Below are 12,788 nucleotides of genomic sequence, written 5' to 3'. Positions count from 1 at the left end.
CTATTAAAGCTTGCTATTTATAACCAGTTGGGCTAAAATCAAGTGGAAGTTATTGTTGAAGGATTAACAACCCATAGTTGCAACAGTAACAGGGAAAATCCACTAACATATGGCATCCCTGGATGGGCCTGAGTTTTAAAGGTTTGGAGTAGCTAGTGTTAAGCGATTGACAGAGTAATTCTGATGAGACGGCGAGGAATAATAAGTGGTTGTGACTGAGTGAGCTAAAGATAGCCACCCCTCAACCCCATAAAAGAAGACGGGGAGAAGGAATAAGTAGTTAGAAGCAGCCAACAAGCCCGTGAGAGAATAAACCATGGCGAGTGCACCGAATTGTTTATGTTCGACAATCCACGTATATGTGGAAAGGTCATTAGAATCCTACATGTCCTTGAGAAAAGAGAAAAGAAATTATGCAGGAGGATGAGGAGTTAAAATAGCAACTTGTTCTGTAAGATCTGTCAGACTTTGTGTGAGGTGGAGACTAAGATTAAGAAACTGGTAAAGGAGAAGGAAATTAAAGAGGAGGATTGGAAAGCGGGAGCTTTGTTGTTTCAAACACAGGAGTTAGGGAGGTTGAGAGAAGAAGTTGAAATTCAGAAGGATAGGTTGAAAGATGAGGAAGAAAGAAAAACATAAAGAAAGATGGAGGGACCTTCACCACACCAGGCTTGGGTAAGGACACAGATTGTGAACTTGAAACTACGAGTCGGTGCAGAATAGGGTTAAGTCACAAATATCAGAAATTGAAATTTGGTTTAAATAAAAAAAGGGTAGTCTATGATGGAATCAAGAAGGAGAAATGGAGAGGATCACAAGCTACAAAATGTGTCTTTTGTTTTCAGTGTACTGTCTCTTTAAAAAGCCTATCCTCACTGTGAGTGCTTTCTTTTCGCTGTTGCGGGCTACGCCTCCTATTTAATGCTTGTTATGTGTTTTCCTCCTTTGTGTAATGTAACAAAGATTTTGTTTAGCTTTGAAAGCAGTTATTTCCAGTATTTTCACAGTTTGTGGAAAGGCCCACCTGAAGAAGAACAAAATAAAAGGTGGTGTAATTTAATGGGTTTTAGTAAGTACATGCTAAATTGATAATTTTATCTGTTCTGTCATACAATCCTAGAATCATAGAAAGGTTACAGCATGGAAGGAGGCTGTTCAGCCCATCGAGTCCACACCAGCTCTATGCAAGAGCAATCCAGCTAGTCCCACTCCCCCGACCTATCCCCGTAGCCCTGAAATTTTTTTCCTTTCAAGTACTTATCCAGCCCCCTTTCAAAGGCCATGATTGAATCTGCCTCCACCACTACCTTGGGCAGTGAATTCCAGATCCTAACCACTCACTGTGTAAAAAAGTTTTTCCTCATGTCACCTTTGTTTTTTTTGCCAATCACCATAAATCTATGTCCTCTGGTTCTTGACCCTTCCGCCAATGGGAACAGTTTCTCTCTATCTACTCTGTCTAGACCCTTCATGACTTTGAATACCTCTATCAAATCTCTTCGCAACTGTCTCTGTTCCAAGGAGAAAAACCCCAGCTTCTCCAGTCTATCCACGTAACTAAAGTCCCTCATCCCTTGAATCATTCCAGTAATTCTTTTCTGCACCCTCTCTACGGCCTTCACATCTTTCCTAAAGTGCGGTGCCCAGAACTGGACACAATTCTCCAGTTGTGGCCGAACCAGTGTTTTATAAAGGTTCATCGTGACTTCCTTGCTTTTGTACTCTATGCCTCTATTTATAAAGCCCAGGATCCCGTATGCTTTTTTAACCGCTTTCTCAACCTGCCCTGCCACCTTCAACGATTTGTGCACATATACCCCCAGATCTCTCTGTTCATGTACCCCTTTCAGAGTTGTGCCCTCTAGTTTATATTGCCTCTCCTTGTTCTTCCTACCGAAATGTATCACTTCACATTTTTCTACATTCTTCATCTGCCACTTGTCCGCCCATGCCACCAGCCTCTTTATGTCCTCTTGAAGTCTATCACTATCCTCCTCACTGTTTACTACCCTTCCAAGTTTTATGTCATCTGCAAATTTTGAAATTATGCCCTGTACATCCAAGTCCAAGTCATTAATATATATCAAGAAAAGCAGTGGTCCCTGCACTGACTTCTGGGGAACACTACTGTACACCTCCCTCCAGTCCAAGAAACAACCAACCATTCACCACTACTCTTTGTTTCCTGAACCTTAGCCAATTCTGTATCCATGTTGCTATTGCCCCCTTTATTCCATTGGGCGCAACCTTGATAAGCCTACCATGCAGCACTTTATCAAATGCCTTATGAAAGTCCATATAGAACACAACAACTGCATTGCCCTCATCTATCCTCTCTGTTACCTCATCAAAAAACTCTATCAGGTTAGTTAAACACGTTTTGCCTTTAACAAATCAATGCTGGCTTTCCCTAATCAATCCACACTTGTCCAAGTGACTGTTAATTCTGTCCCGGATTATTGCTTCGAAAAGAGGTTAAACTGACTGGCCTATAGTTCCTGGGTTTATCCTTCCACACTTTTATGAACAATGGTGCAACATTTGCAATTCTCCAGTCCTCTGGCACCACCCCCGTATCAAAGGATGTTTGGAAGGCAATTTCCACCCTAACTTCCCTCAGCAACCTAGGATGCATCCCATCCGGACTGGGTGACTTATCTACTTTAAGTACCTCTTCTTTATCAATTTTTAGCCCATCCAGTATCTCAACTATATCTACCTTTACTGAGACTCTGGCAGCATCTTCTTCCTCGGTAAAGACAGATGCAAAGTACTCATTTAGTACCTCGGCCATCCCCTCTGCCTCCATGAGTAGATCTCCTTTATGGTCACTAATCGGCCCCACGCCTCCTCTTACTACCCGTTTACTGTTTACATGCTTGTAGAAGACTTTGGGATTCCCTTTTATGTTGGCCACCAGTCTATTCTCATACTCTCTCTTTGCCCTTCTTATTTCCTTTTTCACTTCCCCACTGAATTTTCTATATTCTGCCTGGTTCTCACTTGTGTTATCAACCTGACATCTGTTATACGCCTCTTTTCTCCGTTACATCTTACTCACTATCTCTTTTGTCATCCAGGGAGCTCTGGCTTTAGTTGCCCTACCTTTCTGCCTCATGGGAATGTGCCTAGACTGTACCCAAGCCATCTCCTCCTTAAAGGCCGCCCATTGTCCAATTTACCCGGGCCAGATCTGTTCTCATCCCATAGAAATTGGCCCTCCTCCAACTGAGTATTTTTACTTTAGAGTGGTCCGTGTTATTTTCCATAGCTTTTCTAAACCTTATGATACTATGATCGCTGCTCCCTAAATGCTCTCCCACTGACACTTGCTCCACCTGGCCCCCCTTATTCCCTAGAACCAAGTCCAGCAATGCCTCCTTCCTCGTTGGGTCGGAAATGTACTGGTTAAGAAAATTATCCTGAACACATTCCAAAAATTCCTCCCCTTCTGTGCCCCTTATGTTATTATTGTTATCCCAGTCTATATTAGGATAGTTGTAGTCCCCAGTTATCACTATTCTGTAGCTTTTGCACCTCTCTGTAATTTCCCAGCAAATTTGCTCCTCTACATCCTTCCCACTACTTGGTGGCCTATAGAATACACCCAGTAATGTATTGGCTCCTTTTTTATTTCTTAACTCTAAACAAATAGATTCTATCCTTGACCCCTCCAGGACATCCTCTCTCTCCAGTACTGCAATACTCTCCTTAATCAATACTGCCACTCCACCCTCCTTTCTTTCCTTCCCTATCCTTCCTGAACACCTTGGGGGCAAAATTCACTAAGGGCCGTTTTCGGGCGGGGGTAGCGTGAAGCACTAATACCCCGCTCCCGATGGCTCCTATGCAGACAGCACATGAACTTCGTGCTGCCTGCTACTTACCATGATATCTCCGTGTAGCCAGCGCTACCCGCGCTGCTGAGAGGCTGCATGGAGAATGAGGAATTTGGAAATGGAGCGTGCACAGCGCACGTCACGTCAGCGCATGTCGCCAGCAGAGGTCTGAAATGATCCTGAGCCGTAGAAATTCAGCGCCACGGTGACCTTCACAGCCACAGGCAATGCTGTCCTCACCCTGCTCTGAGGCTGCAGTTGTGGCCGCACCAGTTGACAGATCTCGGTCACGGCTTCCTTGGTGAACCTCAGGTGTTGAATGCAAATCTCCTCGGTCAGGTTGAGGTAAGAGAATTGGTCCCGGAAGGCCCTCATTGGGTAGGGCCTCCTGCTCAGTGCCCTGCGCCTCCTTGTTCTCCGTCTCCTCGCAGCTTGATCTGCTATGTGTGGCCTCTCTGCATGCTCCCAGTCATGCTCAATGCCCAGCAGGAGTCCTAGCAGACCGCCCATAGTTGGCAGGAATGTTGTTCAACCACGGTTGTAACTTTCCGACCTGTATGGCAGTACCTGCCAAACCACTCTCACATGTATTCTAGGAACTCTCAGTAAGAATGGGGAGCTCCAAAAAACACTTCCGACTCCACCAGCAGCCAGAAGCAATAATCCAGCAACTAACCTGCAACATTTGCATGGCCCCTCCTTTAAATAGCGCTGATGGGGAGTCCTTCAGGCACTGTAAGGCACGTTCAGATGGTCGGGGTTAAGACTGTACATTGAGTTGAGCGTTAACGTCCAAAATGGTGTGTATCACTTTAAATCAGCGTTGCACACTGATTGCACGCATTTTCTCCCTACTTTACATGCTTCCATCGTTCGGTATTTGCGCATGCACTCACTCCTATACCAAGATGGCGTCCAGCACATGTCACGCTGGAAACATGCATATCCAAGACGCCATCTTGAATGTCAGAGAGGCCGTTTAGCACCCTTTTTTGAGCCAGGTCTCCGTTATTGCCACAACATCGTATTCCCATGTGGCTAATTGCATCTGCAACTCACCAACCTTGTTTACCATGCTTCGTGCGTTTACACACGTGCACTGCAAACCAGTCTTAGACTTACTTGTACTCTCTCTTAGTCTGATCCCTTAGTCTTTCTCCCCCGATCCTTTGTGACCCTTGTTTCTCCTTTCCATTGCTACATCCTGGTGCCCATCCCCCTGCCAAATTAGTTTAAACCCCCCCCTACAGCACTAGTGAACCTCCCCGCGAGGACATTGGTCCCAGCCTGTACAGGTCCCACCTTCCCCAGAACTGGTCCCAAGGCCCCAGGAAGCTAAAACCCTCCCTCCTGCACCATCTCTTCAGCTATGCATTCATCTGCTTTATCCTCCTATTTCTATACTCACTAGTGTGTGGCACCAGGAGTAATTCAGAGATTACTACCTTTGAGGTCCTGCTTCTTAATCTCTTTCCTAACTCCTTAAAATCTGCCTGCAGGACCTTATCCCTCTTTCTACCGATATCATTGGTACTGATATGGACCACGACCTCCCCCAGAATGTTTTGTGTTTAATTTTGATATTGCTGAACTAAAATTGGACTTATTGGGGTTAACTAACTTATCAAATTGTGGAAACCAGACTTTTATTGTGGCCACAGTAAAATTCTGGTTCTTATAAATTTAAATGTGAGAATCTCAAATTCTGGATATGAGATTGTCACATATGAAAATTAATCTGATTGGAGTTGTGTTGAGTATTGGTGAGTGTGAATTGATCTGATTGGAGTTGTGTTGAATATTGGTGAGTGTGAATTGATCTGATTGGAGTTGTGTTGAATATTGGTGAGTGTGAATTGATCTGATTGGAGTTGTGTTGAGTATTGGTGAGTGTGAACTGATCTTATTGGAGTTGTGTTGAATATTGGTGAGTGTGAATTGATCTGATTGGAGTTGTGTTGAATATTGATGAGTGTGAATTGATCTGATGGATGTTGTGTTGAATATTGGTGAGTGTGAATTGATCTGATTGGGGTTGTGTTGGGTATTGGTGAGTGTGAATTGATCTGATTGGAGTTGTGTTGAGTATTAGTGAGTGTGAATTGTTCTGATTGGAGTTGTGTTGAATATTGGTGAGTGTGAATTGATCTGATTGAAGTTGTGTTGAGTATTGGTGAGTGTGAATTGATCTTATTGGAGTTGTGTTGAATATTGGTGAGTGTGAATTGATCTGATTGGAGTTGTGTTGAATATTGGTGGGTGTGAATTGATCTGATTGGAGTTGTGTTGAGTATTGGTGAGTGTGAATTGATCTGATTGGAGTTGTGTTGAGTATTGGTGAGTGTGAATTGATCTGATTGGAGTTGTGTTGAGTATTGGTGAGTGTGAATTGATCTGATTGGAGTTGTGTTGAATATTGGTGAGTGTGAACTGATCTGATTGGAGTTGTGTTGAGTATTGGTGAGTGTGAATTGATCTGATTGGAGTTGTGTTGAGTATTGGTGAGTGTGAATTGATCTGATTGGAGTTGTGTTGAATATTGGTGAGTGTGAATTGATCTGATTGGAGTTGTGTTGAATATTGGTGAGTGTGAATTGATCTGATTTGAGTTGTGTTTAATATTGGTGAGTGTGAATTGATCTGATGGATGTTGTGTTGAGTATTGGTGAGTGTGAATTGATCTGATTGGAGTTGTGTTTAATATTGGTGAGTGTGAATTGATCTGATGGATGTTGTGTTGAGTATTGGTGAGTGTGAATTGATCTGATTGGAGTTGTGTTGAGTATTGGTGAGTGTGAATTGATCTGATTGGAGTTGTGTTGAGTATTGGTGGGTGTGAATTGATCTGATTGGATTTGTGTTGAATATTGGTGAGTGTGAATAGATCTGATTGGAGTTGTGTTGAGTATTGGTGAGTGTGAATTGATCTGATGGATGTTGTGTTGAGTATTGGTGAGTGTGAATTGATCTGATTGGAGTTGTGTTGAGTATTGGTGGGTGTGAATTGATCTGATTGGAGTTGTGTTGAATATTGGTGAGTGTGAATTGATCTGATTGGAGTTGTGTTGAGTATTGGTGAGTGTGAATTGATCTGATTGGATTTGTTTTGAATATTGGTGAGTGTGAATTGATCTGATTGGAGTTGTGTTGAGTATTGGTGAGTGTGAATTGATCTGATTGGAGTTGTGTTGAGTATTGGTGGGTGTGAATTGATCTGATTGGAGTTGTGTTGAATATTGGTGAGTGTGAATTGATCTGATTGGAGTTGTGTTGAATATTGGTGAGTGTGAATTGATCTGATTGGAGTTGTGTTGAGTATTGGTGAGTGTGAATTGATCTGATTGGATTTGTTTTGAATATTGGTGAGTGTGAATTGATCTGATTGGAGTTGTGTTGAGTATTGGTGAGTGTGAATTGATCTGATTGGAGTTGTGTTGAATATTGGTGAGTGTGAATTGATCTGATTGGAGTTGTGTTGAGTATTGGTGAGTGTGAATTGATCTGATTGGAGTTGTGTTGAGTATTGGTGAGTGTGAATTGATCTGATTGGATTTGTGTTGAATATTGGTGAGTGTGAATTGATCTGATTGGATTTGTGTTGAATATTGGTGAGTGTGAATTGATCTGATTGGAGTTGTGTTGAGTATTGGTGAGTGTGAATTGATCTGATTGGAGTTGTGTTGAATATTGGTGAGTGTGAATTGATGTGTAAGGAGTTAATGTGTGTAACAGTAAATCGAACAACGATATCTTGTTATCTAGTACAGGGCATCAAATTTGAGATAATCATCTTGGTTGTACTGAAATGTGATCACTGTTAGCAAACTGACAGCACCTCTTTTATCTTGTGGTTGGCTGTGGTCAGAAAAAGTGACAGAAGAAAGAAAAGATTAAATAAAGGATATCTCGTATCTCTGACAAGAATTGGGAAATGTCGTGTCGTCGGACTATCTAAGAGTTAATAAATCTCCTTGATAGAAAAAGCAGAAAACCTAGAACAGCTAGGAGAGTTGGTTAAGGTACCAAAGAAAACAAAACCATGTGAGAAGGGAAAAGTGGAAAGCTACAGTCGTGTTAGGGCAAGGACAGCAAATTATAAAACTTGAGAAAGAATTAGAAACCAAGGAAGACCGCAACAAAAAGTTGACGGAACAAAAATTAGAGGTGGAAAATCAATTAGCTCATATAACTTACCTTCAAATCAAAGGTGCAAATAGAGCCAGAAAATTAGTAGCATGTAATGCCGAACAGGAAGGTCAGGATAAAATGTGGAAAAAGAAGGTAAATGAGTTAGGTAGTGCCTTACGAGGAGTCCTAGGTCAAAAACAGGATGACCAGCGTAGTGTAGCAGGAGTGGGAGATCATACCCACTGTCAAAAGAAAATGCAGGAGCTGGGGGAAAGATTAAAATCCGAGACAGACACTCTGAGACAGGAGATCGAATTCTTGAACAAGCGCTTAGATCATTCCAATCCTCCCCTTTACCAGTGTGGAAGCATAAACAGCTCAGCACTGCCCTATGAAGGTCAGGGACAGATAAAATGATGGTATGAGGCATCTCCGGTCAATGGAGCCCTTTGCGCATTGCACCGGGACACTTACGGAAGACCCCATACCGAAGCACGGGTTGGAGGCTGCCCAAAAACATTGCTAGTAGATACCGGCGTGTCACATACCATGGTATAGGGCACACTTGACCAACAATTTGAAATTCAAGGCACAATAGTCTAGGGGGCTTTTGGAAGAGGAGGCGATACGAGGAAGATGATAGAGATGGAAGTCACAATAAGAGATATAAACACTCGTAATGTGGATTCAAAAATGACAGGAGACGAGGATGGTATCTTAGGAGTAGATTGAATGGAGAAGAACAATGTGGTAGTGGACATGGTAAATATGTGTTTGTGGCAAATGGGTGCAGACTCTCCACAAGGAGAGCTACAGTTCTACCAGGACCGGACAGGACGAATTTGGTCAATAGGGATACAAGGTCAATATGACCTAGCAGTGTGCCTCCTATAGCCTCGCAGCGATTTCACAACTCACCCTCCATTTTTCATCAGATGTTGAAGGACATCTTGACCAAATTTTCTGACAAATCGGCAATAGTACAGTATGTGGGTGATAGTTTGCTACATCCTGACACTATGGAACAACATTACGATCAGTTAAATGAACTGTTCAAAGTGATCACAGTGAGTGGATTAAAATTAAAACCAAAAAAAGGCACAAGTTGCCTGTGATCGGGTAGACTTTCTAGGAGTGACTAACTCCAGGGCTCAGAAAAATTAGTTTTAAAAGTAGCTGCAACAGCCATTTTACTTGTTTGCCACTGTCTGATTATTTACCTATCTGGGAGAAACAATGGTTTACCTCAGCAGATGGAAAGCCATTACCCACTGCTGACCCCTTTCAAAAAGTTTGGAACTGGCCTGAAATCAAACACTTATGGTAGCTGTTGTAAAAGCAAAGGCACATTCTAAAACACGCCATGGGTGGCAGAAAATGGAAAAGCTGATTTACTGGCTAAAGCTTTCCAGCAGAGTGGTGAAAGGTGCACCCCCCCCCCCCCCCCCCCTTAGCAAATGACCTCAGATGGTTTCTGTCCAAATGGCTTGTGAACAGTTAAATTTGATAGATCGGGACCATGCAGGGGGAGATAAGCAAAGATCTCCAGACACCCCACCAATCTTTTGATAAGATAACCTGAAAGCCCAAGAATGGCATCAATGGTCAGGAAAAGTACAAATTGCCATCAATTGGAAATGGAGACCAGGATGAAGAACATGATTACAAAGGCCTATAGCCTGGTGAGCTATTGGAACCACTATTTAAACAGAGCAGTTGCTCTTACAGGATTAAATCTTACTGGACATATGGTGTGTGCCATGGAAAACACATTCGGAAATACCATGAAGGAAAAGAAATTGACCAGCAGAAAGTTAATATTCCTGTGATATGTTGCGTGTGAGGCAACTAGTATGTGGAAATATGTGATAAAAATGCACTGAAGAGCAGGACTCAGACATGCTCAGTTACTGAACATCAGCATGATATGAAATGGTTAATGTGGCTGAGGAGAGTGAGAAAACCTTTTAAACAAGGCACTGAGGCATGCTCCATATAGAAACCAACTAATTAATGAAACAATCAGCAAACACTGGTACCAATCAGAGGGATTGAAATTAAAGTAAAGAGGGACATAGTAATTTGAATTTCTAAAATTCAAGGTTAGGTTCCTTTCAGTTAACAATGAAATTGGGCTAGAGAGAAAAATACTTAGCAAAAATATTCACAAGCTGGATATTAGTAAAAGGAAAACAGGAGAATCTTTTAAGTCCATCGTTTCTTGATAATATGGTATACTGTAGGTTTCTGTATTAACCAAATGAAACTTAGAAGCAATATGTATATGTTTATGTGTACTTATATAAACTGAGGATGATCTTAGGTAAGACCAAGAAGAGAGTTGAGGGATAGAGTGAAAATTGAACCAGAGTGGTTTCACTCAGGTTCAAGAGGAGGAAGATGTAAGAATATGGTTTGAAACGAATAGTAGACAATATCGGCTCGCATAGCGCCATGCATCTTAGCACGAGGGCAGATGTTAAAAGGAGGGCAGAGTTCATATCTCTGTGGGAAGCATAACTTCCCCAGAGGGCTGTGGATGCTGAGTCGTTGAGTACATTCAAGGCTGAGATCGATACATTTTTGGACTCTAGGGGAATCAAAGGATATAGGGATCAGGCAGGAAAGTGGAGTTAAGGTTGAAGATCAGATTGAATGGCGGAGCAGGCTCGAGGGGCCATATGGCCTACTCCTGCTCCTATTTCTTACGTTCTTAACTTACAGAAACCCAAGAGGTCATTGAAAGAAGGCTGAGGAATTAGAATTGCGAAAAACAACCAAAAGTCATGAGACAGTTCGAGGAGATAGTTCTAAAGAAACCACATAAAGAAACCACACAAGACCTAATAACAGTGAAAGGCTGCGTAAAAAAGTAGACATTGCAGAAGCCATTCAAGGCTGACATGGAACAAATTCTTTATGCAGCAGAGATAAGGGATAAGGCAGCCACACTAACATAGTATGGTCATCCTTGGTTGTGTTTCACAGAATCAGCACAGTGGGATGTTTACAAACAGAAGACAAGGACAGAGATGTCTACATGCGGAACAACGCAGCTGAATAGTATAAAAATAGGGTATGTTCCCTCCCAAAGGTTAGAGCTCTCGAGAGGGGACGGTTGGACGTCCATTGCCACAGGCAGGCCGCAGAGGTCAGGTTTGATCATCCTGAATTAGTGGAGAGATCAGGTTGTATTGATTGCTTATCATTTAATGTAATCTGAAGACAGTTGTATTATAACTATAATAGTGTTGTGAGTCACTCTATTAAAGCTTGCTATTTTATAACCACTCGGGCTAGAATCAAACAGAAGTTATTGTTGAAGGGTTGACAACCCATAGTTGTGTCAGTAACAGGGAAAATCCGCTAACACTCTTGTGCACCCAAAGTAAATCGAGAGAAGAATTTGTTCATTTCTACAGCAATCGGTCAAGCATTTGTTGCACACGGTGCTGGGACCTGAAAGAGTGAATTTCAAGGATAACTACTAACGCCATACCTGTACGTTTCATCTATTGCTCCAATAAGTGACTCAACATATTTATTAAGAACCCTCTTCTTGGTGCGTGCCTGTTTATCTGTAACTTGCTTGAATGCATCATCAAACATAATGTGAACTTCAAAATCAAAGCTGTCATCACTTTTCTTTGCAGTTTGCCTACGTTTTTCCTTGAATCTGTCCAACCTGTTTGCAAATGAACAAATACAGTCACAAAAACTTCACAATCATCAGGTCTCCACTGGCAGATTAAGATCTTCAATAAACTGGAACTGTAAGTAACATGAGAAATGTGACTTCTAATACATCTAGAGCATAGTAAATATATGAAATTACTAGTCAACCTCCTGTGGCATTGCACACAGGGAGTCAAGATGATGTGCAGTTTTCAGGTTAAGTGGACTGAGAGGGTAAGGGATAATTGCAACAGGGTCAAGGGAGAGCTGTGATACTGGAGACCAGAGAGGGGGAGGTAGAGCAGAGTGCAGGGGAGGAGAAGGTACAGTGAGGTTAAATGCCAGAGAGGGGGGAGGTAGAGTTGGGATGGAGGGGTGGGAGGAAGGAATTCAGGTGAGACACAGGTTGATGAGATAGTCATGAACCACTCTTGCTGCCAGTTGCTGTTGTTCGGCAGGTTGACCTTCATCATCGAGCTCCTCTTCGCCCTGAAGCTAACAGGTCTGGATGATCCTCCATCTCAAGTGGCTGGCCACCCTGCAAGGCAAAATTATGTAGGATGCAGCCTGCCACCACCATGCACAACAATGTATGGGGGCTGCATTGGAGGGATCCCCCATACCTGTCTAGGCGTCCGAGGCATTGTTTCAATATGCCGATAACCCACCCTATATTGGATCTTGTACTGCCATGGCTCTGATTATATCTCTATTCAGCGGGCGAGTGAGAGTTTTATCCCCCAGGTGGCAGGAGGGTATCCCGTATCCCCCAACAGCCACCTGCGCACCGGGTGCTCCTGGTCGAACAGTGCTTAAGTCGACGAATGCGGCAGTATGGAGGCATTATGGCTCCTCCCCAGAAAGTGCGCACACACTTGCATTATGCACATGGCATGGTCAATTATCAGCTGCATGTTAAGGGAATGAAACCCCTTTCGGTTGAGCTATGCTGCCAGCACATGGGGAGGTTCCCAGATGGCTACAAGTGTGCAGTCTATTACTGCCTGGACTTGGGGGAAGCCCGCTATGGCTACAAAGCAAACAGGCTGCTCATGCTGGCTCCTGCTGTCCATAGGCACGGAGAATGATGTGTTGGCCCTGCGACAAAGGACGTCGATGGCCGGTCTTATTTAGGGGTGCATGGCA

General features: G+C 43.0%; 1 protein-coding gene across 1 annotated transcript in view; it reads right to left on the bottom strand.

Moving 5' to 3' along the window:
• LOC137324826 (chitin synthase chs-2-like) overlaps positions 1-12,788 on the bottom strand; it is an 83,797-nt gene that overhangs the window by 45,193 nt on the left and 25,816 nt on the right. Inside the window, exon 4 of the mRNA XM_067989553.1 lies at positions 11,467-11,652. Within this exon, the coding sequence (XP_067845654.1) occupies positions 11,467-11,652 (186 nt within the window). The remainder of the gene's footprint in view (positions 1-11,466; positions 11,653-12,788) is intronic.

The sequence above is a fragment of the Heptranchias perlo genome, chromosome 8 (genome assembly GCF_035084215.1).
Source record: "Heptranchias perlo isolate sHepPer1 chromosome 8, sHepPer1.hap1, whole genome shotgun sequence".
In the NCBI taxonomy this organism is placed as follows: Eukaryota; Metazoa; Chordata; class Chondrichthyes; order Hexanchiformes; family Hexanchidae; genus Heptranchias; species Heptranchias perlo.
Note: the sequence above shows the minus strand (reverse complement) of the source record. Positions and strands in the feature narration are given on the sequence as shown.